This window comes from Melospiza melodia, chromosome 5 (genome assembly GCF_035770615.1).
Source record: "Melospiza melodia melodia isolate bMelMel2 chromosome 5, bMelMel2.pri, whole genome shotgun sequence".
Classification (NCBI taxonomy): domain Eukaryota; kingdom Metazoa; phylum Chordata; class Aves; order Passeriformes; family Passerellidae; genus Melospiza; species Melospiza melodia.
Genome location: NC_086198.1, coordinates 17,216,729 through 17,243,645, shown reverse-complemented (window position 1 = coordinate 17,243,645; position 26,917 = coordinate 17,216,729). Strand labels below are relative to the sequence as shown.

Genomic DNA, 26,917 nt, shown 5'->3' with positions numbered 1-26,917 from the left:
TTGTTCAGAGTAAGGAAAGGGCAGGAACTGAAAAGAGTGATCTTTACAGGTCAGGTTTTTATTTATGTAAGCTATCCAGAACACCCTGACAATCTGGGGGATACACAGAGCTATATATAGAAGTATGAATAACTGTATAAGTGAGCATGACGCTGCGTGCAAGCCAGAATATTCCTGAGTGTTTTCAGCCATATGTTTTCTTTCTTCTCTATAGCCTTGCATAGGTTATTCTAAATCCCATTGGCACTATGGAAAAGAATTTTTTCTTGCCTTTTATGGTAGTTATTTCAGTATTAATACTATGTAGTCTGAGACTTCCTCAAAACCTCCTGGTTTGTCTTGAAATTTCCCCTGAATAAACACTTCTGTTAGGATCCTGTAAAGCTATACCTCTATCCCATTGAAGTAGATCGTTCTGCAGTGAGCAGGTTATACAGAAATCTCATTGCTGAAGAAGTAGAAGTGTTATAAGATGAGAATTAGTAGATCAATAACCCAAACAAGCTGAATCCATCTCCAGAGTCAGTACACACCTGTCATTATCCTGAGTTACTTACAGAGCTTTTTAGAACCGAATGCAAACCTAGGAGGTAAGGTCTTTTCCAGGGATTGTGGTACCATTACTGGTACTTGTGTTCTGAGCATGAAGAACACATGCTGTACTAATATGTAGTATTTCTGAGCTGAAATGCAAATGCTAAATTATTCTGGCTGGAGTGGGAACTATTCCTGATTTGGGACCCATGGTGCTTTCCAAGCAGGTAGTTTCAGGAGCACCAAGCCTCAGGAAGATTAAGATTACCATGGGTTTGCTTTTCTTGGGTGACTGAGAGTTTCAGCAGTGAAACTCTCCTGCTTCACAGGAAGCTTTTCACGGGAAGACATTCCCTGTTTGGGATCACAGAGAGTGGAGAGAAGATAAGAGTAAAACTGACCAGGTCTTTTTGAAGCAACAGGCTTACTGTAATTTGACTGGCTAGAGGATAGTACTTTGGATTTCCAGCTTTCTTGTCTTTTATGGAGAGAACCTTGATAAGTAATGTTTTGGGGAAGGTAAGTCAGAAATAAAGCCCACAGCAATGCTTGAGAAGGGGGTAGGGCAGACAGGTGGTACAGTTTAGAAAAATTCTGTGCTGTTTTAATGCATGCTAAGTCATGCAACTGCAGGGTAGGAAATTTGTGCCAGTCAACAAGTTTTCCCAGAGAGCATTTCACACACAGCAAAGTGACACACACGTGAAAGGCTGGAGGGCTTCAGAACTAAAAGGGACAGAAAGTTGGGAATGTGCTAGAACAAGTCCCTTCCTAATTTTTACTTTGGGAAGGGAACTGTTTTGGAAAGAGTTGAAGATAGTTGCAAAGTTTGGTCGCAGGAACTGAAGAGAGAAGTTTGATGGATATGAAGGGAAGCAGGGTAGTCACACAGGCAGAAAATGTGTAGGTGCCTCGGGAGCATGCAGCTGCCAACAATTGAGCAAGGAGAGTGCTGTATATATCCAGATACAGATGCAGACCTTGCTTAGATTATTCAGATGTCTGGCCTTCTTTGGGAAAAACAGCAGTGAGATCAAAGGAAGTATCCTAAAGGAGGGCAAGAAGGGATGAGTGAGAATGTGAAATGGAGAAGGCTAGATATAAAAAATGAGGTTCTGGACAATGGAAGAAAAAGCTTACAAAAGCATGTTTTGAAATAAAGCAGTTACATTTTTCAACTTGCAGAAAGTGAACAGAGCAAGCAAGAGGTGAAAAAGAGTTTATAGAGGTAAGAAATGAGATAGGAAGTCAAATTTTTTGGTTTTTTAAAAACTAACCTAACAAAATTGTGAACTTTAGCTTTCTGTGAATGACAGTTGTTGTTCTTTCCTTCTAAGAGCTAGTGTGGTGTGACCAAGTGGGAACAGTAATGGACATGATGAGAAAAAGTTCTCTGGCGTGGCAAAAATACAGGAGGATGAATTTACCCATCTAGTTAGTTCACAAGATGTGCTGTGAATGCGCCATTCAGAATGATCAAATGGTTTATACGGTATCTTTTCTGCGGCACGTGGAACTAAATCTGTGTCCTGGAGTAAGGTCACTACACTGTCAGCTGGGTGACAAACGCAGTGTGAGCATTGACTCATGATTGCAGGCCACGGGCCTCAGGCCAAGGGATGTCGAGCGTGCCCCAGAGGTGACGCGCGCGCTCCCGGCGGGCGGAAGGCTCCCGGTCCTTCGGCACGCCGCCATGCCAACCCCGCGCCAGCTCGCGGGAAGGCAGCCGGGCTGCCTCCAAGGGAGGGTGACTTGTCTGCCTGTCCAGATGGATGTGGCCTTGTGCTGGCAGCAGTGGAAACCTGGCAGAGAGGAGGAAGGCAGTCTGTTGGGTAGCCACTCACTGTTTGTGACAAGCTTTTTACGGAGACTGAATGCTTGCCGAGGATGCCCTGTTAGCTTTGCCCAAAAATATCTGGTATTTTGCAAGAAATAGCAGAGTCGAGGGCAGGTGTTGCACTGCTGTGGGTCAGGGTAGCTGCCCTGATTTCAGCAGAGTTGTACTGGTTGTGTTTTGGCTCAAGGTCTGAGCAATGGCATTACACAGTGAGGCCGTTACTGCACTCCTGTAAAATGGTACCATTCCAGATCTTCCTGGTATAACACAGATGTCAGCCTGCCCCTCAAGTGTTCCTGTTAAGATATGTTGCTACTGAGAATTTATTTGGGGTTTCTGCATCGGTTTGAAAGGTAGCAGCCTCCTCGCTGCAGCTGAATGCTTCAGACAATGCCATGACAACTGTACCACACGGTGCCTGCCAGGTTCAGGCAAGGACATGGTGGAGCACACGTCAGCAGTGAAGCTGCAAATGAGGTAATGTGTTATCAGCAGACAGGTCAAGGCTCTGTGTATCAACTCCTGGAGCACAGAGTGACTAAAAATAGCTTTCTATTACAAGTACCCATTTCCCAAAGAAGGAAATGCTCTTGATTAACACCTTCCACCCCAAACAATCCAGGAACGACTTAATGTAGTTGCTGTACCCCTTTACATCCTGATGGTCTAGTTGGATGCCTGGCTTAAGTGCTCTGCTTTCACCTCCAGAAGGTGACCATAAGAGTCATATAAAGACCTGAGCAATCCCAGACACCACCCCATCACCTGACTGTCACCAAGGATAGTATTACAGTTATGCACCAGCCTCTCTCTGTCAGGAATGTGAGTGTCTGGAGCAAGTGTGGAGGTGAACTACTCCTCGTGGCTTTTGAGGTACACATCATCAGGTCAGGATCTAGACTACTAAATTACCTCACACGTCAACTTCCTACTCGGGTCTTAACTGTGAACAGAGAAGCCTTTGGCTTCTGTTATGAAACCAGACTTTATACCCATACACAGGCACCAGAAAGATCCCAAGGACATATTTCTATTATTTAAAAAAAACCCATAGCATTCATCTGTAGCTTCTAGAGTGCCCTTAGAAGCTTGTTTTATCCACTAAAACTGTAGTGGATATTTTGGTCCTTGCAATGTATGAAGAAGTCTATAGCACAACACTTCAGTGTGAAGGGTATGAGTCTGTTCTCCCTAGCAGTGTGGAGCAGCATGGACTTGAGGCAAGGGTAGAAGTGAATGAGGTCCAGTTTATTAATACTGGAGGATAAAAAAAAAATCAAGCTTAGGTACTCTAATTGTGGTTTTGCATCTTCATAAAAAAAGTTTATTTGATTTCAGTAGGTTGTTTCTCAGTAGGTTTGTTACTCACTACCTTGTCCATCAGCTCTGATGCTTTCACTCTGGCCAAGCAATTTCTATTCTTTCTGCCCTACTAATTATACTTTTCCATATATTTACATTAGTAAATCATGGAGTATGCTGATCCTGTCTAATGAGAGTGACAGGCTTACAACTGTGCCACTACAGGCCAATGCAGTCGTCTCCTGAATACACTACTGCTTTGAGAATGTGCAATAGAGGGCAAAAATGAAAAAGCAAAAGCATTTTGAAAAGGCACCTACTAACAGATACACCAGAAACAAGCATGGTAAATAATTCATAGCACATCTTCTAGTGACCACAGGTATTTTAGTAACACACATAAGCAAGAAGCTTAAGCAGGTCCATTGGATCAGGCAAGCCAAACTCCTCTGCATTTCCATTATTTTACTCAGGATTGGACTTTCTTTTTTCTTCCTCCTGACTACACACAGTGCAGTGAGTATAAAAAGGACAATTAAGCACCGCTGCTGAGCATGTCTCTTCTTCCCATGCTGCACACCCTGGCAACAAATCAATTTTGTCCTTTGCTGCAAGACTTTCTCTCTGCTGCTTCAAAATTACTCTCCCAGAATCCTCTAGAGCAACTTTTTTTCCCCCTTCACAGTTCATTCTGCCAGTTGCCACTTCAGTAAAAAGCATATAGCAAGCAATAACTTTGTGTTTTCCATTCCCTCTAAAGGTTAACTATAGGTGAATGTTTTATTCTTTATAACAAGTAATTGACATGCATGAGCCAACTTTCTGTTCAGAACATAATTTGTATTCTTGAGAGATCTGTGCGTGTTCTTGTTCATATTGCTTCTTCCCTGCAGGGATCTGGGAGGGGGAGGAGAAGGAGAAGCTTTTAAAGTTTGGCTCACAAAAGTTACAGAGAAAGATCTAGGCTTTCAGCTCCATCAGATAAATGCTAATGTAACTGCACCGTGTACAGTACAGTGGCACGTACTGATAGGAAAAGAACAGAGTAAATAAGGGGGAGGGGGAAGGGGAGAAGTCAGCAGGCAAAACCCCAGAATACTCAAGTGTTCAGGCAAGCTTGCTGCTAAAATATAAATCATCAGGAACTTTGATCCCAAAGGTTGGTGAGTTCATTAGAAATACAATTCAATTTGGTGGGAATTTAATGCAAGCTTTCTAATGAAAAGTTGATGTAGTTCTTCATAGCCATATACCTGGGCACTTGGTCAGCATTTGTTCAATTAAACTTAAAGATATGGTCCCAAGATCACTGAAATTAGATTTGTTTCACTCTCTTCAGTGAGTTTAGAATGGAGTTCAAAAAAGTACCGTTTTAATGGGGGTGTGGCAGGGACTTTCACAGAGCATACTTTTTCCTTTTTTTTTAATAAATCAAGAGTCTTCTCATGTGGTTACATCTTCTTGTGAGAAGGTCTTTTTAGAATTTTGGTTTAAAACGAGTGTCAGCACATATGCAACCTCTGTAATTCAGAACATAGTTTGCGGGTTGTGGTCTCCTCGGTCAAGCTGATAGGTGTGGTGGGTACAGCTGTGTAATCCTTGTGATGCTGGCTGCCACTTTAATTTTACCACACAATAGTGATTTTATATTTTGTAGTAAGGATTTTCAGCACCTTTGCATATGTTTTTTTTCAAAATTAAATAGGCCTAACATCCCCTTTAGCAAACACATTTGAAAAGCTAATGTAAAATCACATATAGAGACTTGATATTCACACTTTAACCTATGAAAGTAGCCCCTGCTGACCAGCAGTAACCCCTTCCCTTAGCTTGTAACATTCAAATTTGTGGTTTTGAAAGAATGAACAATGTAGTTTTACTGAAGAAAATATAATTTACAGGCAGAACTGGGACAGGATTATATATTAGTTGCACATGATCGTGGCCATTTATGAGACTTAACTAGTGGAGTCTTCACACTACTTAGCTTACAGTATCCTCTTGTAGCCTGCTCCTTGCAGTTTCCTGCTGCACCCACCAACAGGCATTCTCCACACACAGATCCTGGTTGTCTACTAAAAAATACTCTAAATACTAAGGAAATAAGGCAGCTCAGGCAGACAAAGCCACCCATCTTGTGCAATAAAAGCCTGAAAGAGCACCGTGAGGTTATTCTTTCCACTCACACTTTATTTCAAACAGGTGTGCAAAGGAAACATATCAGAGAGATTTAAATAGGTTAAGCAGACTGTGAATTTCCATCTACACTTGGTCTAATTAAAGCTATGAACATACGTGAGACTGAGAATTTTGTTTAGAGTAATCCCCTTTTCAAAACTGTCATATGCCAGGAAGTGTTAGAAGCAGAGTTGCTTATTCCCCGTGTTCTTGCGCTACTGTTTTTGCCATTTAAATATCAACATTTCTCAAGAGCTTTCAGTTTAACCACATAGGTTTTCCCACAGTAACTTCTGGCTGACTTGTGAGCCCCTTACTCATACTGGTGATTAGTTAATTCCACAAATGCAATTGGATCACATTTAATTATGACTGCATCAATGTAAAAGGTTTCCAGCCCTTTAGGACTAACCCCGATAGTGCTATGAGATAATCTTCCAGAGGCTGTGATCACCATACTTTTTTCTGCTTCTGCTTGTGTGAAAGATAAGCCACTGCCACCACAGACAAGTGACAGAATGTTTCTATTGCAAGCCATACTAAGCATGGGTTTGTTTTTTTGTTGGTTTTTTTTTCCTATTGTTATCTTCCTACAAAGAGCTTTCTGCCTCTTCTGACTCATATTCTACCATAAAAGCAGAAATTTAAGGTCTAGGATGAAGGATTTTCCCAACTTTACACCATCTCACTCAATATACTTCCAAGCTGTGCACCTCTACCCAGTATTTGCACTTAAAAACAATTAACAAATTATACAGAAAAAATATTTATGTGCTATTTATATACCACAAGCATGTCTTGATGCATCTGCTGAGCTAGGGGACATCCTCTTAGATACTGGAAGGATATAAAATGTCCTTTTGGCTTCCCTCACTGTTATAGTGTTCTTCCTAAAGGGCTATAGAGTGAGTTCTAGCATGGATGCATGTAAGTTCTCACATGTGATCTCACTGCAGTCAGTGACATTATTTGTGAGATTAAATAATCACCACTGTGAAAAGCACTCATGTTCTTTTTAATGAAAGGGGGGAAAAAGCTTTTCAGTACAGGGACCACAATCCTACATGGAGCAGCAGACAAAGGCCAGAACTGGAAACAGGTGCTCATGGATCACACAAATCCTTCTGAGGTCACCAAATGGGTCCAGGGCTAAATCTACATACAGACCACAGGACTACCCATTCCCCTAGGGCTCCTTTTGTTGATGTCTGAGGGACAGATTTCCCTCAGCTTTTGCCTGCAAGTTACAAAGCTTTCTTTTTTAAGAATTGCTATGTAATAACCTAAAATAGCGTGCCCATCTATCCTGAGTGCAGCCAGGCAGAGTGCCTTCGTAGTATCTGTCATGCCTAAAAATATTCCTGTTATGAAAACAGAGACAGAGATCTCTGGTTTTGTGTGCTGTGCCTGTGTGTTTAATATACCTGTAAGTGCACGTGGAGATAGTCTGAGGGTGAGCTTCGTCATCCTCAGAGATGAGGATGCCCAAATCCTTGAATGCTGTACTGAAGGATTATTTAAACAGTGAGCATCATGGTAAGGGCTTGATACCTGTTTCTGAGTATCTGTCTATAGCTTTACTGCTGCACTGTAAATACATCAAAACCAAAGCAGACAGTATGTAAAGTAGAGCAGGGAATACCTCCGACTTCTAGACTTGCTAAACTTGCAAAGCTGTGGGCAGTGCTGCTCATAGTAATACTTCCCAGGCATGAGAGAAATACAGAGCAATAAAGAGCAAAATACAGAGAAATAAAGAGCAATGAGGCAGGTTAAGCCTCATAAGTGGGATGGAGTATACAACAGGGATGTTTGGAAGGAAAGAAACTGAAGGACAGAGCAAAGTAGGTAAGATGGACCTTGACTGGTGTGTAGAGGATGACAGTGGCAAGGTCACAGTGACAAGGCAGAAAAGTGAGAGGCGTTTTAGATCACATGTGGTTTTCTTTCTCTGAAAGTTTTAAGTCATAGAAAAAGCCCATAAAGGAATCAGATATGACCATACAGAAACAGGAACTGATGAGAGAATTTAAGTCTCAGGGTAGAGGAAAACCCTATTAGTTGAGTGTTTCTCACAGGATTTTTTTACCCTTCTTGCTTTAAAAATGATGTTCAGCTCCCTAACAGAGGCAAATCCTGCAACAGAACCTGCCCAGTTTAGGTGTTTTAAGGTATAGAGGGAAGCAGAAAACATGGAAGCACAAATACCTGCTGAGTTTAGGAGAACAGAAAGAAACAAAAGAAAGGATAAAACAAAGAAAAGGCCTTGGTTGTTTCCAGTTCCTCTGAACCTTGTCCAGGTTAGCACTGTTGCTGACTATAGTGCAAGACAGGAGTTTCTGCAGGATACCCAGATTGTATGAAAGGATGTTTATTTCTCACAAGTGCTATCTTTACATCCAGTGTTGCTTTGAGACCTTCTTTGCTTCATAGTCTCTACAGTTCTCCAACCAATATCTCCATGTACTCACCCTCTGAGACTGCTGAAAACTACTTGTAAATTCCCCGGAGGAAAGGAGACAATCAGATGAGGTAGCACTTTCCTGCTCAGTTCTGAACACAGAACCCGTAACCCTTCCAAAAGGACTGCCATTTACCCCCTTGAATAGTTCAAATCATATTCATATATATAATTAACATTTTAAAAGGATTTCTAAACTCTGTGTCATAGCCTGTAAAATGCTTTGGCACATGCAGAGGAATTTAGGTATTTTCAGGTTAAAACAATTTTGGCAAAAGAAAGAAAACCAGAGGCAGTAATAAAAAGCCCAAATCCTTGAAAGCACATGAAGTGTCCTTCCCCATGCATTAGGCTGCAACAAGTGTGTTGATAGGCAACATTAGATATGCAAGGATGAAGTAAACAAAAAGCCCAAGGATTATGAAGTAAATATTTGGGTGTATTAGCTAACTGTTTGGGGGTGTTTTGCATTTTTAAATTTGTTTGTGTTAATGTTTGAGTCCAACATGCCTTCTAAAAAAAGATAACTGAAACTATCTGTCTCCTGCCCACAGTCATCTCCTCCATCAATATTTGTGCTTATCTCTCCTCACATGTTTCATGTTGTTTCAAGCAGCTCTTTAGCAAGCCACAAAAATGTTAGCTATCCAGCTAAGTTAAAGTGGACCCCAGCTGAAGTAAATACTCCAGGCATATTATCTCTCTTTTGCATGTCTTGGTTGGTATTCTTTGGGCCTGCTACATGTAGATCAGGAGTCTTTAAAATGTTTAGTGAGAGAACCATGCATTACAGTAACTCTTGCTTTCACAGTGCTGTGTTTCTATAGTAACCACCTTATTAAAGCACTGCAGCCATCTGCTTTAAATACTTACTTCACAAGACCATCAGGACTAGCTTAAAACGATATCACATGTTCATTAAATATTAAAACTAGAAACAAAGGGAAAGAGCTAAGAGAGAGGTCTTTTTCCTGTTCCTTCAATCTAATCTTTGAAGAAACCCCAACAATTGCTTGCTCTTTTTAGATAATTTAACAGTTCGTGCCACTGCTTTACAAAGAACTGTGGAAGTGGCCACGCTTGCTGCTGGTGACATAAACTACAACTTTCTGGGATGTTGCAAAAATGGAAAAATGAAGGAAATAGCTTCTTGGGGTAGGCAGTCAGTCTGTACATGTTTCCGACAAGAGATTTTCTGGACCCTGTTTTTGCTGCAGTGGTACTCTCAGGCATACTGTGGTGAAGTCTTTAGAGGAAGGAGCACACAGGAAAACAGCCAGCAGCAGCTGAGAAGTGCCACACTGAAGCAAACAACTGTCTGCTTTTATCATGGTCTGCTGAAGGGCAAATGCCTCAGAGAAATGTGTAATCACTCAGTAATACATTCAGCCGACCTCCAGCTGATAGCCAAAACCATGAGACTTAAACCCCCTATAGACTATATCCTTAAGGAGCAGAAGCCTAGACATGGTCCTAATTCACAGAAATGTCTGCTGCTGACAAAGGAACCTGCTTAAGTGACAGGCTGTGATGGCAAGGTCTTTAGATTAAGCACATCCGCTGTCTTTGTTTCCTTTCAGCAATTTGAAATAAATTGGCTGCTACCTTCTTTAAATACTGTCTTTCTTCAGACTGTGCTAGAAAGCCAAAGGTAGCTCCTCAGAGCCCTTCTCTGTCTTGAGTGTATGTTATTTAGCTCACACTCCAGTTAGTTACTTTCACTGTGCTTTACTTCCTGCTCCCTCATTCTGTGCTGCCTGTTCTGAGGCCCTGACCAGCACAAGTTATTGTATTTGGAGTCAGAATACATGGGAACACTTATAATTTGCAAATTTTATCTGAAAATCCAACTGGAACAAGAAAGAGAAGAGGTCAGATCTTCCCATGGTCAAACCATACGCCTCTGGCACTATAGCTCAAGAGAAAGATTTTCTAGTGTTTTGAATTCTCTGTCTTCATTCACTACAGCTTAACAAAGCCATACATACTGCTAAGATTAAGTACTGTGTTCATCTGTTTTTCCCACTTCTCTTTACTGCCACATTGAGCAAGTGCCTACACTTAAGCTGTTCATTGTATTGTCCAGATCTTCTTCTATGGCAGAGAACTCTGCATCATGCAGAGAAAAGCAGCAGTGTGCCTAGATAACACTTGGCCAAGAATTGCACATTCTGATGGATCACCAGATCCTCACAAAAATGTGTAATTACTTAAGATCCCCCCACTATGCAGTTCCTCCTCCTTGATGACACTACCTTCCCTGTTTCACACACTAGCTTTTCTTCTGAAGTTCTTAGGGTGTTCCTTGTATTGGTAGCCTGAGGGCAATGTCTCAAAGCTAGAACAATCATGAACAAAAACACTGAATGAGGAACGGGAGTTCCTGGAGTTAGAGTGAACATCAAGCTGAGCAGTTATGTCAACATTTTTGAGAAAAAAGACATTTTTTGCACAGTTTTTTTTTTTTTTTGTGGCTTTGTCAGACATTAAGTTATTTTTCTTCTTTAGCCTTGGCAGGGCTTCAGCTGGATTGCTTTATCTGTCCAAAAGGCAAAAATGTTCATCAAAATGAGAAGACCTGGAAGAGTACAGAATCTCTATTAGCAGAGGTCTTCTAGAGCAGATTATACACCTATTTATCAAAAGTACCAGTTTTATGATTTGGCTGACTTGGGAGAAGAAGATGGAAAAAATGGTCCTTCCATGACTATTTCATACAACTGTTAGGAACAGCTTGTCCATCTTTCTTACTGCTGTGCACTGGTACAGGGAAAGGCTGTTCAGTACATCCTGATGAGAATTTTCCTGGGTAAGGGTGCAAGCAAGTTTGAATAGGCTAAAAAGGAGTTCACAAAGGAAAGATACTGGCCACTCTTCCCCTCAAAATTAAACTAACCCAAATTGTCCACATCAAAACTTTACACTGAAACATGACATTCTTTTCATGTAGCTTCATGGAAATTGCCATTCTTGAGACAACCATAGCCTATGTTTGTGGACCTGCAGCAAGGATAAAAAAATCAGGGAAAAAAAAAAAGAGAAAAAGGCTGCCAGGATAGTGAAACATAAGTAGAAGAGAAGGTCTGATTTTGCTGCTTCTGGTGTATCTCTGTTGAATTAATGAACCAGGGTTTCTGCAGCTTGGCTGTTAAATATTTGCAGCTGCTTTCTTGCATTGATATATAACTTGACTACTAGAAATAGGGTTTTTGTCATATTTTGAAGCTTTGGAGGTTGGCCATGGCCAAAGCCAGGCTGGTGGGTAAAGCACAGTAGTGTTTCTTGTAGGACTGAAAGACATGGGAAGAAACCTCAGGATCTCACTGGTTTAATCCTGTGTATATGAAGAAGAGCTATTGCTGGTAGGGTTCAGCCATCCTTTGTTTTTTTAAACTCACTCTATAAGGGGGATTTTCTTGCTTTCCTAAGAACATCTCTGGGCAATTTTCCCCAGTACTGTAAAAAATCTGAAATGCTCCTTGTTCCTTTCATTGCTTTTGTTCTCTTATTTACATATTATAGTTCTTATGACTCTTGAATTTACAGGACTTATATTTTTAAGTAGGGTGATAGGAAATATTTTGTGCCAGTGGTTTATGCTGAACATATATTTAGGAAGCCCATTGCGTGTTCCCACCTTGCCTTTGAGTGCTGCAGGCAGTTGTTAGTGTAACTTAATGTACTGTCCAGCAGGTATTCTGTACATTTTATTCTCTGTGCACAAAACCAATAAGCAGTTGGTCTGTAAAGGAACCATCTTCTGTTAAGAAAACAATAAATAAGAGAAACAGGAACAATTTGACCCGTCTGTCTGTCTCCTAGGTCAGGAAGTCCTCTTACTGCCTCATTCAGTGCTTCAACTTTTGGAGCACAATTGATGTGCAATTCAGATCCTATCCAAGATTCCCAACTCCAAGAGACATTAATACAGAACCTTCAGGTAAATACCAGAAGTGTTTTTTCATCTCTTCTCCATCTTCCCCTGCTTTTTTTGGTAGATTGGCTTTTCAGAGTGGTGAGGAAAGAGAGAGTATTGACTGAAAAATATGAACTGGCAAATAATCTCTTGCTCTCTCCCACACACCTAGGTGGCAGAGAGAGCTGTGGCTGGGAATAGTTGTTTATTATGCCAAGGGATTTTCTTCCCCAAACTGTGCACTGTCATGACTGTAGATCAATCCATCTAAATATAAGAAAAATCAAAAGTCCTAAGTTTGTTCTTTGGGAGTTGAGTAAAACTCTTTAGTAAGACTTGTACCTGTGCATCTGAAGACATAATTAAACTTTAGGTGTGCCTTTTGCTGAACTTGTTAAACAAGATTTCCACTGCTTTTTTACCTAGAGAGTCTGTATTTATTTTGAGATACTCATCTAAACTGACACAATGGCGGTATTCACCCTGTAGCATACAATGGTAATCTTACACTGTTCCCTTACCTCCTGCCCCCAGGTAAAAGCATTGAATAAATTTCGTCATAAGCAGCACTTTTCCCCTTATATTCTCTTCACTGGATGACTAAAAGAAGCTCTTCATATAGTGTAAGAAAATATTATAAACAATAAGAACATTCTCTGAGTAAGAGATTCACCAGACAGAATTTGTGTATCTGTATAGTCATTACACAGGTTAAATTAAATGTACTGGTAAAGCCCACAGACATCACAAATACCAATAATCTAGTCCTTGTAAACCTCAGTACTCTCTGATTCAGAATAATTTAAGAAGTGCTTTAGGGTTTCTGAAGAAAGACTCCAGAGGATGTACAATGATGTACCCAAGAGGAAAGCTATATACATAAGGGATGACTTTACACTAAGGTTCTAATTGTCCATTCTCCCACTCTGCCCATACTTGTACAGTTTCACAGTAAGGTGGAGTTGCTTTCCTCAGGCAGGAGAAATGCTACAGAAAGCTCTTGAATAGGAACACAGCAGTGACCTATTTTCAGTACTTCCATTCTTATTTCTAGGTCTATTATATACAGTGTAATGAACATTCAGCAGTGAAAAGACAACAATAACTGACCAAGTACATTTGCTCACGTTCTAAATACAAGATTAAAAATAGTTAGGAGACTGGACAAAACTGGCAATGGGTCAGGGGCTGACCTGCAGAGCCGTTCCCCAGCTCAGGTTAGAGCTATCAGAGACCTCATGAAATGAGCTAGTGACCAAGCCAGAGTGAACACGTGTCACCCTCTCTCGTTTCATTTGCTTACATAGCAAAGAATCTCTGCAGGAATTTTGACAACTAATGTAGAGCTGCCACGGGTATGGTTGGAAAAGATGACATCTATACCTAGAAAAATTTTATTCAGTAGTGGGATTGAACTGTATTGCAGAAGAAGCGTGGAGAAGCTCATAGTGTGTTCTTTCCTACAGGCTTTATCATTATGATATTTACAAACACTGCAATGTATTACAATAGAACTACAGTCTTTTTACCATCTCACCTGCTTCTGAAAAGTCAAACTTTCTATTTGGGAGGAGGAAAATAATTTTTCGTCATTTAGGAGGCTTTTTCGAAGCTGAGATTAAATTCTTCAATTCCAAAAATGAAAACTGGAAGTGATTTTTAACAAAGATGGGTTATTTTTGCTCATTTCACAGTTTTTTCAAGAAAAGTCTGATTATCTTAAGCAATCACTCACAGTTATAGTACCTGTCTTCCTCCACATACGTATATTTCTGAGACAACTCCAAGAATCTAAAAATCTGTCAAAAATGAATTGTTGGATCATGTACTCCACTCTACTATAAACTGCTAATTTCTAGAAAGCACACTGGTTTGGAGTACTTTGGCATACAATACAAACTTCTTTTAAGAGCTTCAACGATGAGGAAGGAATGCTTTCTTTTTTTTTCAGTAGATGTGTACTGTAAAAATATATGTGTGAAGATAGAACATGGACATTTGACAGTTGAATACTCAGTGCTTATTTTGCTGAAGTAGCATTTCTGCTATGCTTTTTTTTCTTAAGGCCCATGTCAAAAAACCAAATCAGCCATATAGTGGTATTCATGTTTTGTAGATGGAAGTGTTTAATTTGAAATTACTAAGGCAATCTTTTTCCTAAATGGATGGTCACAGCCTGACTACAAAGCATTCATTAGTGCTTGAGTGCAAGTGTTAATAAAGGAATAAAAAAGGAACTGTCAATCAGGAACTACATGATCGTGCAGTGTTCTTTTCTTTTAGCCAAAGTAATCCAGCTTTGCATTTCCTTCCCGTTGTGACAATTTTATGTGCTGAGTTAGTTCAGCGCAGAAACAGAGTCAGAGTGCCGAAGAATACAGTCACTTCTATCCCTGAGTTGCTGAATCACTTACCCGCCGCTCCTGCTAGTTAATAGTAGCTATTTTTAGTTTATGGTGGAAAACGCTCTCATGGTGGCAATGATACTTCAGAACAGTTTGGGAGCAAAATCATCTGCTTTGAACGTCTCTCAGAGCCTGTGTGGGTACGAGCGCCTCGCTGTTCACTCCCAGCGCTGGCGATCTAGGTCAGCCTGGCGCGCGGGATGTGGCACTCGCTGCCTCTTTCATAACTGCCTGGAAGAGTTCTGGGGTCATGTTTGTAAACACTGCTGCCATGTGCGCGTAAGCACGTGGCGAGACACCAGCATGACCTGGAGTGCCGAAGCCAAGAGGTAAAGCTTGGCGCCAGGGTGATGTCGCTACGCCAACCAGTGCCAGCGCCCCGGCTGGCGCACGCCCCGTGCAGCCCTGGGAGCCACCACGGCGCGGTGTTTGAAGGGTGAGTGGGAACCTTTGCTTGAACGTGGCACACGTGGATGTGTGCTAGTGTTGATGGTGGCCCCGCAGGTTCGTCTGTCAGTGTAAGCAAATGGCAGTGCTGAATTGTTCTTAAGAAAAATGGGACTCCTTTCTGCCCTAAGTCACTAAAATTGGAGCCCACATGGTCCCAGAACACAATGCAAAACTGTGACTCTTAGGGAAAAGAGCTGTACAAGGGCACATTGCCAAAGTTTCCAAAATGACTTCAAAGACACATAACAGAAACTTCGTGTCTGTAATAGCTTTTTGCTGGCTTTGCACTGTTGAAATTAAGACCATGTTTCAGGCATTTGAGGAAGTAGCTCCTAAATTATTTCTGTTTATCAGTAGAAGTTGCGTGATATGGCCAGTACAAACAAAAGTCACGAGTCTTTAATTTCCTCTTAACGAGAAATAAGCAGATTCAGCCACCCAAACCTATGCAAAATTTCATCTCACGCTGGCCACACACTTTATGTGCTTCAAGGAAAAAAACCAAAACATGTGACAGGGGGAGCAGTCTGTGGTCAATGTCCCTCTCCATTGTAGGGGCTCTGTTTCAAGCGCAGCTGTAAGTCTCATTTGCTTTGACCTTTCCTGGGGGAGCTGAGAATAGGACAAAGAGGTAAAGTGTTACCAGTCTCTGCTGAGTCTGCACTTCTCGGCCAGGCAAGCCAGAGAGGCGGCTGGAAGAGGGTGTGCTCGCAGCAGAGGGTGAGCGGGAGGGGGTGCGGGGAGGGAGAGTAAAACAAAAGGAGAAAAATAAACTGTGCACACCCCGAAACAAAACAGGGGAACAAGTACAGAAAAAGTGCTCGTCTTTGAAGAATGGGAACTTTTCTGTTTGTTTCCCTCCATGCAGTTATATCTTGTTATCTGAACTCAAGGAACGGATAGATATATGAGTCCTTGAACTCTGAACCGGTGAGGAGAGTAGCAAAAGTGAATGCAATTTTAGCTGAGCAGCTGGAAAGAAACGAGCTTTGTCTTTTTGTGCCTCGGCTATAGGAGGCCATTTAATGCTGCAACACACAGCTGTTCAAACCTCTTTCTTACTGTATGCCAGTGGCCTGCTAAAACAAAGCAGAAGTAAGTCTTCTCTGAGTGACAATGCAACTCTGGTTTTAAATACTAGCTGCTCTGAATTATTTGTGTTTTGTTGAGCCCCATCTCTTAAACCTGGACAAGACTTGGTCCCTGGTTTGTTAGTGGGAAATGAAAACAGTAAAAGTGTCCATTCATTTCCACAGGCTTTTTGAAATCCTGCCCTACTGTAACCGTTACCCAATTCCTTAGTAGTGTTTCTGGAAAGCAGAAAAGTACCTTCCTCACTGTTGTGTGTACATCCAGCTAGCGCTCTCCAGTGCTACTACGCTATCGAGCAATGAAGTTTCTATTTTTGACTCACTGTGGACAACCTTGCTCTAAACCCCTGGCCTGAATATTGCTTAAATGTAAAATGAGTAAACCTGAACAAGCTAGCAGCTCCACAGCCCATCAGAGCCCTGCCTTCAGCCAGGACCGTGGGTGAAGCACAGGAGCTCTCCCAAGCTGCAGCGTGGCACCCAGCGGTGGGTGCGGGGACACCCAGGAGGGTGTTGTAAATAGCGGGGCCACGTGCACGTGAGCCACGTGGGGCTGGGCTGGCTGAACCTCCAAACTGCTCTGGGGAGAGCAGCAGCTGCAGAGTTCCCAATGCTCCACTCCATCTTTTTCCAATGTATTTGCAGTGGTGTTGTATCTCTAAACATGTAGGGGAAAATCCATCTGTCCTTCACGGTCAGCTGCATCTGCCAGCATCCAGAGATGCTGCATGAGCTAAATTACCTATTGGATTTTATTTCCAAATGCAGTTCATCATGGATTGTATCACAAGTCCATGAATGTGCTGAAGTTAAATAGGGTGCTTGGTTAAATGCACTATGTAACCAGGCAGGCTGAGCTAGGACTATGATCAACAGCAAAGGAATTCTCAAAGGCCAGAGACATTAAAGATTACCATCTCCAATTCAGGTCGAGGAGAAGAAAGTGGACTCTTGAACAGAAAGCTATGAATGCTGCTATGGGTAATGTCAGGTCAATGCAGGCTTGTGCATCCCATCTCCAGCAGAGAGATTTCTGACAACAAATGAAAATTGGTTTTATTTTGGTATTTTTAACTCCTTTGAGCTCTGCAACCAAGTGTGATGGCAACATGAAGGTTCGTGGACCCTTCATTAATACCTTTCATTAATAAAACAGATCAAATGGGAATTGTGTGGTAGATTGGAGCTGATGTACATGAATGGCTTGCAGACTGTGGGAAATCTTGCCTGAATGAATAGGAGGATCAAGGGTATTAAAGGGAGTTAACTGGAGTACCTACTTAGAGAAATGTCATAACTGTTTCACACACTGTGATTAACTGACACAACCTACTATTTTTAATTATTGTTATTTTAATTATTTGTTTGGAGGTACATGGAGACATGTACCATTTTACAGTGCCAGTAAAATGGAGATAACATTCTTCCCTGCATCCTTTCTCAGTTGGAGTGGAGGGTTTAAACAGTGCCACAAAGCAAAAAGTCATCCTTTTCCCTAAGGAGATTTATTTAATTTCCTGAGATGTTTTGGACAAGCACTGCTGATTTAGAGATCTGAAAGTTTGTGCAGCAAAACCAGAACATGTTGTCAATCAACAGAAAATGCTACTGAAAACCAAATTCTAAAAAAAAAGTGAAAAGTGTCTAGTTTCTGTTTCTTAAAATTGATACTTCTGTTATCTTAGTAAGCAGAGAAAACGATCAGTAAACTTCTGAATGAGCAGGAAGGAGGGTAAAGCACTGGGGTTTAGGAGATATGGGTTCAGTTCCCAGCTATACCACAGCTTTCCTGTAGGTCTTCTAGGGTTAAGAAAAAAAAGGCACAGAAATGAATGACTCCAGCAGGGTTTGTACCACATTGCATGATCTCTGTGTGCTTTGGCTCTCAGTTGTTGCTTATTAATTTTATACCCTTTCTCTCCTTCTTTGCGTGTTTTGCCTGCTCATTAACATCAGCACCCTGGGGAAAAGGCTGCAGCAGTTCTGTTTAGGAACTCCTCTGACACACACACACACTCACACACACACACACATGCAGAGCAGGCACTAATAGCAGCTTTGCTTTATTTACTGCAAATATTTAGTTTTTTGAAAGGGAGCTGCCTGCCTCTGCTATAAACAAGAGTTACTAACACTCTGGCCCCTTGTGTGCTGCCAGACCCCTTTTCTCTGCCTCTTTTACTGAATTAAATAGTAAGACAGAACAAAAATGGCTTATGTTTGTACAGCCCCAAGCACAGTGGGATTCTGTTTCATGGCTGGGATATGAGGTGCCTCCTAATGTGCAATAATTAATTTCACTCTATCCACTCTCCTTATATTTAGAAGCATCAGAGTTGCCATCCTGAATTAGACTCATGCTCCAGCTTGTCCAACAAAGTATTTCTAACCAGCTCACTGTTTCAAGAAAAAGCAGCCATTCTGTTAGTAGCTAGACCCACTCTTCCAGAAGCAAACTTCTTATTCATCAGCTAGAGACATTTTATAGCAAAATACATGTTAACTTGCAACTTCTTTGAAAAGTTGGGGTTTCTAAGTAAAAATTTGCTTTTTAGCTTCTATACCTGTAGTCTTTCCATCCATTTCTTCTCCCTGTCCCCACAAAAAACAAAACAAAAAAAAACCCCAAAAGACCTACCTTTCTTTTTCTTTTTTCAGTACTACAGAATATATGACTGACTAGGTGCCTCACGGCCTCAGGTGTCTCTGGTATAGCTTTGCAAGCCCAAGAAGAATGAATAGAGCTTTGTGAAAATGGCAGTTTGCAGGATCACAAGCCAGCTGACATTGGGAAAAAAAAAGCCACCTATACTTAATGTATTGTCAACTGTACAACATAGACACAGTGGAAAAATAGATAGAAATCTGTATTTTCCTGCCTGGTTTCTCACTTCTCAGGCAGTACACAGAGTAATAGAAAGAAAACAGATCAGCACAGTTCTTGGTTTTGTTACTGCTTTCCCACACCTACAGAAGCTTCTGTGCATTAGGGATTACAGGGAAGCAGAAAAGTACAGGTCTGAAGTTATTTAGGAAAAACAAATGTTCCATGTAAAGTATGGAAAGCACCATAGAAACAACAGAACTGAAAGGCTGCTGTATTTTTCTGCTTTGTGTGGTTTTCATCTTTATGAATATCAAGAGTGTTTTTCCCTATTTGGTCTGTATTTTCACTTGTTCCTAGGTATGTGATGTGTACATTTGCAATTGCCTGTGCATGCAATGCGAGACACGCTACCATACATTTTCCTTCCCACAAAACGTCTACTAGATACACAGAATGAAAGAATTGTTAAATCTGACCCTTTCCAGTTGTTCAGCTTTCATGTTTTTGATTTTTAGTGTTGCCATTTAAGTAATACTTCATAGTTGTTTTGGGGAGACAAACTTGAAATTAAATAGAAAAGCAAGCAAAGGAGTGAAGAGGGAACAGAAATTTGGTAACCAGAAAGTATGTTAAAATTTGTAATATGTGTGCACACATACTACTGCTCCATATCCCAGGAAGAGGTGAGTCCCATGTATTTGCCAGCTTTCATAAGTTCTCCTCTAGGGATAAATTGCATTTGTTTTATTAAGCTATACATGCACTTGGAGCTTCATGGAAATACCTCACTTCTGTGGTCTTTAACTTTGGGAAAGCAGTAGAAACTCCTGTTTTACTGCAACAATTCCTTTTCCTCATTTTACCGTGAACAGGAGAGTCCAATGCTACTTGCACACAAGAGAAAATATGCAATCATTCTTTTCTCCTTTTTGCTTGCATAAGAGCTGAAAGAGTTTTGTGTCCTTTGGCAAGTATAAAAATTTTATAACTTCAAAGAATGTGACTTCAAACGCAAGTGAAGTAGCACTGTAAGAACAAACAGATTAAACAAAGATAGAAAAAAAGCATTGGGGGCATGAAATGGGGGTGAGTATTGCATGAACAGTTGTCTTTCATTTGAAGGGACAAATCTGGAAAGATGCTGAAGGACAGAGAAGATGAGGGCAAAACTCTCCCTCCAGAATCAGGCCCAGGGTTAATGTTTACCCTTTGATCTCTCTAACAGTGCTAGAATTGGCAAGAGAAGGAAAAAACAGTCAGCACAAACTCAGGAATGCCTTTGTCACGTATTCTTTCACATGCTTTACTCTTGCTTGCTACCTTCTGCTGCCCAGACAGTGCAAGAGTACTGGGAACTGTGGGTCAAAAAAAAAGGCTAGAAAAGAAAATGAAAAGTGGTTAAAGAGCTTACTGAAACAGAAGCAGATTCTGGATATGACACAAATAATTTTATCCTGCAAATGAGAAGACACTACTGCAATGTAATTACAAAATTACAGTGTTGTAATAGACATCAACAGAAAATGGGAGTAACCAATGTGAACATACAACTGCTAGCAGAAGCCATGTGTATAACAAGATCTGTGATCAGCCTTCCTACTCTGTTGCATTACAGTGAATACAATGACTCATCCAGACAAATTCAGAACGTGGAAGAGGCATTTGTACCAACTGCTTCCTTGCTATGAGGAGAAAACAGATCTTAGGATTCATTTTGTAAAGCAAGTAATGTGCTTTGCACAATGTTCTGAGTGCTTCCTGCAAAACTGCCTAAGAAAGTCTGAAAAATGTGCATGGGACCAGAAAAGGAGCATTAGAACCTCTGATAATAAGGTCCTACAGCACATGCAGGGCATAGGCTTCAAGTGTCTCTAAAGACCTGAACTGGCCTGACAGGTTTGGTTTAGGTCTACAGGTGAGAGCAGGAACCATGTTGTCAGTTGGGTGCTTCTGAGCAGCTACAGTGCATTTTCACAGAATCACAACATTTTTGTCTCTGCAAGGAATCCCTAATAATTAACACAATTAACACCAATTAACACCACTTTTCCCCTCCTTTTTTTTTTTTTTTTTTAAGCAACAGCTTGGTGGCATTATTCATTTGGTTGGGTAAATGCAGAAATTTCCACCAAGCTTCTTACATCTAATGGAGATCCAGAACTTGCCTTGCAGTGGTATAAGCTTTCGTAATGGCAACACCTCTTTGTGTCAACATGTCTCATTAAGTAATAAAGACTTTCAGCTATTTGATTTTACTCATAAAGGTAGTGGGATTCATGATTTCTTTCTTGTTCTTTAAAAAGGGAATTGTTCTAGTATCCTAACAGGCAGTGAATCATGCTTAATTAAGGAAAAATATATAACCATTTACAGTGGGATTCTTATATTGTAAAGAGCTGGTTTGCCACAAAAGCTTTTGGGACTTGAATTAATTATACATTTTTAAAAGGGGAGGAGGGGCACAAAAATAATTTGAAACCTTTGCAATAATTCCCTTAACCCCCATCTCATACTTCAGGTCAGTCTGTTCCAGACAAACCCATCAGCACAGCCCAGACTGTGCTCAAGTGCAAAGTAAAAAAAACAACAGCATTTGACAAAGGATCCAGTGGTCTAGAATGCAACACAGATGCAGAAAGCTCAGCCAAAACCCAAACTATGATATGAGTTCTTAAAACTCTGCATTTTTTTTCTGTCCCTCTCCTCTGCTGTCGCGAGGAGTAGGGACATTCCTAGAACTCTGTCCTCGCTGGCTGCGTCAAGGCAGCTGCTGAGGATGCTGGGACACTGTTTGTAAACACTCAAACCACGTGCACGCAACCACATGGAGAGTCATCGTCCTGACCTAAACCTCCCCACTTGGTAAGCTGGGCTTTTGCTGCAAAGGAGCCAAAGCCTTTCCCAACACGTTGTGACTTAGAGTACTCACGCCAGGACACTGGAACACAAACTTGGACTGCTGATGCATTATTGGAAAGGAGATTAGGCAGAAGAGTTGTTTAAACTTTAGTCATTGAAATGTGAGTTTAAGGACAGGGTAGCTCATGTAGAGTGCTGAAGATGTTCTTTATACAGCTGCAAAAATTCAACTTAAACCTGGAAACTTCCCCTCCCCCGTGCAGACACCTGGTAAAACCAATATTGCTATGCTGGGAAAACATGTGGAATATATTTGAGGTTAGAGGTAATGCTGTAGAACATGCAAAGATTATTTCATGTTGTCTAAATTGCATCATAGTATTTAATCAGAGTGCGACTGGTACTGCCCTGTACCTGGGGAAGACACTTCCAAGGTGTATTTGATTACTGAGCTATTCCTGGTTATCCTAGCTATCTAAACACTCACCTGCTCACTTCTTTGAAACTGTCTGTTGTGGTTTAACAAAACTTTGTACTTGATTAGGCTTAAAATGCTGAATTTTCCTTTCTTGCTGAACTTGAGCATTGAACAAGCCTATTCCTTTCCACACTGCAACAGAAATGCCTCCTGCATTAACATTTTATTTTTGTTTTAGTAAGAGGAAAAACACACACACAAGGAATTAGGTCAAATACTGCAAGCCTTTATTTGTCTGTAAGAATAATCCTTCTGGGATTTCTTGCCATATGTATACTACAAGGCAACAACACTCCAACTTGGAATCCCCGCCTCCACAGAAAACTTTGCTTTTTAAAGAAGCCTCAATTTTGTTCAGGTTACTAAGATGATTCAGCATTCTGGAAGGTGTTTTACAGAGATGAACAAGCCTGCTTGAAAAGACAGACAGGAATCTAAATCTTTATGCCTTTTATTTGTTAAACTGTTTTTCAAAGCATGGCAATTGTCTTTAAAGTTATCTCAGATTTAAAATTCTTTATTGTGAAAAACTAGTAGAAAACTCTTTTTGATCCACCTAAAAGTTAGGACTTATTTTTTTCTTTATTTCAAGAACAGTATGAGATACATGAGTAAAATTAGTTAGCTGTTATTTCTATTTCTCAGACCTTGTTTTTCTCTACCTTCTTCCTCCCTGCTATGTAATGCAAAGCACATTCCCAGTATTTTAATCCAAACAACCTTTTTGGGTCAGTCATCAGCTGTCCTTGGGATTAGTCCAGCTGATGCTGGAGGGTCAGAATTTTATTCCTTAACCCCACCATCTCTGCATCTACCCACTGAGCAGTTTCTTAGCAAAATGGGTGATTTTCCATATATATATATATGGAAAATCACCCATATATATATATAAATATATATATAATATATATATATATATATTTATATATATACAGATTTTTTAAGCTAACTTATCAACCCTAAGGTAAGGCAGAAGTGATTTGTTTTCAATGGGTGACAGAGGATGATTACTCATGGTACTTTCCATTTGTAAGGCTTTATTATCTAGGATTATTGGAATCAGGTATGCAAATTGAACATGTAAGCAGAGATAATGTAGTAGCAACTGGAACTATGGCAACTTGTTAGTAGTTACTTGTTCAGTGTTCAAAGGCTTATTTCTGCTGCAGAATGTCACTAAATGAGTAAGATGGTACTCACTGCCTTATGAAGTAAGGGATGGGAATAATGCTGCAAGTGTGATTGATTCATACAATTCTCTTTTTGGCTTTCAGCCATGATGCAGTCATATGCTTTATCTCTGTCAGACTACAGCTTTCTTTTTTTTTAATAATGAATCATAGTACATCCCACTCCATTTCAGAACCAGCACATTGCCTTTCAAAATGATGTCACAACTCTTAATGCTGCTGGCTGTCTGCCTTAACAGCAATCAGAGTGCTGGACTAAATAAACACAGTATATTATTTGCCAAAATAATTTGTGGTTGTGTTCTCTAGCACAGTTTCCAAGATAACCACCGACTCTACTTGAAACTTGGCAACTTTGTTCTACCACTTTCAAGCTCCAATTGTGAAGCTAGCTTACAGATGCTGCTACCATGCCTAGAGCTACTGTGCAGCAGCCCAGTGAGAGAGGCAGAGGGGTCACTCCCTGTGACCAGCTAAATTTGACAGCTCTTCTGGAATTCCACCTTGAAAAATTGTCAGCTTTTCAAAAAGGACCTTACTTGGCTCCTGTCGAAACACAAAATACATCTTCCACTTGGAACTAAATGGAACAAGGGATTTAAAGTCACTGCTAAGGCACACTGATAAAAACACTACTGTCCATGCAACTTAGGAGTGAAGCACTCCCTGCAAACCTGACCAGAGTCAGTAACATTAATCCAACATGACCTTCATGTTTTTTCAAGCAGCAGATTTGCTCCAAACTATGGTTAGGGGTTTTTTCCCCCCTTTTCTTCAGGGCTATTTGGCTCTTGTTAATATTTAAGAGAACAGTGTGGAGGACACAGGCCAGCAGCATCTGAAGTGCTTGGGCAAGAAGGAACAATCCCATCCAACTTTGGCAGCTGAAATGTCAATTTCAGCAGCAGCTACAGGTTCTCCCAATTCCACATGCAAAAGCCAAAATATTTACAACCTCGTATTTCTGCTACCAGTGCAGCACTGGTACCAACAAGAGACCTTGGAAATCTGTCCATCATAATAACTCAATAACTCTGCAACAAGCGCTCATTTCTTGTTCTTTGAACAATGCTGACATGCCAAAGTCTAAGACCATGTGCACTATATAAAAACAATATCAGTTTTTCTGGCTAAAAGCCACCACAATGAATCACCACAATGCCAAAGTTCTCATTAAAAACCTTACTACCAACAGTGATAGTTCTGTAGATTTGGGTGCCTTAGTGTCTCCTGTTCAGCCTTGTCTTCTTTTGAAGATTTGTTCGGAATGGGCAATACAAAACTACTTTCTGAGGTTCCCTGGATGCATTTACAAAGGGTTTTTTTATGCCACTTCCCAAAATGTGACAACTCTTTCCACTGAAATATGACTTTTGCGTTCTTAATTTCACATTAATAGCAGTTTAGTACCACCACCAAAACACTGTTGTTTTCCACAGCTTTACATTTCCTTTTTTCCCTCCTCCCCTCACCCAGGCTTCTAGATTTAAACGTTTTCTGACTTCACTGGCAGGTGTCATTCTAAGCTTTCCAAGAGAGACAAAATACTGCCTAACAGAGATTTTTTTCCATTGGTTCCAAATGGTGATTTTCTGCGGGATAAAATCCAAGATGGGCACATTGTTTCAGAGAGTTAACAGCAGCAGCCAGATCCCGCTGTAACTCCAGTTTAGACATGACTATTGATCATTGACTTCTCCCTGTTGCGTATCTTCGGCAACCACGTCCTGTTTTGCACTTTGCAGCCTCCAAAGTGCTACAGTGGAATACACACGCAGATACACAAGCGAATGTGTGACTGCACTCACCCCCTGCTGCAGTAAATCAACCTGCCATTAACACGCGAATGGAACGGCCTCATTACCCGATAAACAACACCCACTGACCTGCTTTCACTAGGGACACTGTTATCTGCTCATCTCTGAAACTCTTCAACTTCACATTGAAAGGAAGAAGAAGAAAAGAAAATGATGCTGAACATATATTCGGAGCTGCCGATCACTGCTCAAAGCCTGCACACTGGCACGCGGCTCATCATGGAAAGCAAATCTTGTGATGAGATCTTAGGCTGCAGCGTTTCGATGAAAGCACGCTAGACCGCATCACTTTTCCCTTCACCTCACTCCGAAAAGGAAAATTACTTAGCAGAAAAGAGTCTGCTGAATTTCCAACACTCAGACCGCGAGCCGAAAAGCGCCCTTTTAACTCTGGGAAAGAGAATCAGTGCTGGTGTCTAAGGGGGTGATTTAACGCCGGTAAACGCCGCGATGCGAGCGAGCGAGCGAGCGCACACTGCCGCGCGTCCGACTCAGGCGCGGCGAGGTTGTTGCTCTTGTCTGTCATCTGGCGGGGAACGAGCCTGACCTCGCCGAAAGCGTTCTTTTAGGGGAACACGCTCGGGAAAGTGATTCTCCTTTTCATCCCGTGGCCACATTGTGCCCCGACGGCGGGGTTTAGCAACGCGGGCGAAACACGCGCGTGGACCATCGCACGGAAAACGGGAGGCCTCGCTCCGAGCCCCCGCCTCGCCCGCACGCACTTCTCCCTCCCGAGCCCCCGGCACCGCGCTCCGCTCGCCGCCCCCTCGCCCTCCCCGGCCCCGCGAGCCCCCCGCCTCTCTCCCCTCTCCCCGGGCTGCGCCCGCCTTTGTGTCCGCCCGGGGCCGGGGAGCGGCACAAAGCCGGGGCGCCTCCGGCCGCCGTGCCCCGTCCGCAGACAAAGGCGCGGGGAGGGGCGGCGAGGCGAAGCCCGGGTCCGGCCCCGCGGGGAGGGGGCGGCGGCGCCCCGGCCGCCCCTGTCAATCAGCCGTGTTGGGGGACCCGCGGCGGCGCCCCCTCCTCGCCGATCCCCGGCGGCGCGGCGCGGCGCTGCCCCGCGACACCTCCCGGCGGTGCCGGGCGGGGAAGGCGGCCGGCGCGGAGATCCCGCTCTGACCTCTGCCGCGTCCCTCAGCCTCGCCGACATCCAGCACGCACAGCCCGGGCGCCGCGCTCCCTGCTCCTACAGCGCCGCCATCTTGCTTCCTTCTGCTCCTTGGCGAGCGCGGCCGGGCCCCCGCATCAATATGCGCGCGGCGCCCTGACGTCGGCGCCCGCCCCGCGCACCGCCCCGCGCGCGCGGCACGGCTCCCCCCGGTCCCCCCCAGCGCGCGGCGCGGGGGCGCCCCCAGCACCGTCACCGGCGCCGTCCCCGCTCCCGACCGCGCGGGGCTTTTTTCCCGGCTGCTGACGCTCTTTCGGCCTTTTGGGGATTCCCACCACCGCCCTCTCGCACCCCTCCGCCTTTTCTGCTTTCGCCGGTGGGTTCGCGGGACGCGGCGGGGCGGAGGGTACCGCCCTCCGTGCGCCAGCCCCCGCCACCCCCCGTGGGACGCCCCCCGTGCCGCATCC

The 26,917-nt window shown here is 42.4% G+C and overlaps 1 protein-coding gene across 2 annotated transcripts in view; it reads right to left on the bottom strand.

The window, feature by feature from the left end:
* The window catches only part of TET2 (tet methylcytosine dioxygenase 2), a 71,204-nt gene extending 44,601 nt beyond the window's left edge, over nt 1–26,603 (bottom strand). Inside the window, exon 1 of one of the 2 annotated variants that reach the window (XM_063156440.1) lies at nt 26,463–26,603. In XM_063156440.1, the coding sequence (XP_063012510.1) occupies nt 26,463–26,492 (30 nt within the window). In that variant the 5' untranslated portion in view covers nt 26,493–26,603. The remainder of the gene's footprint in view (nt 1–26,462) is intronic. The other variant, XM_063156439.1, reaches the window with a different exon arrangement.
* Nucleotides 26,604–26,917: the final 314 nt, after the last annotated feature.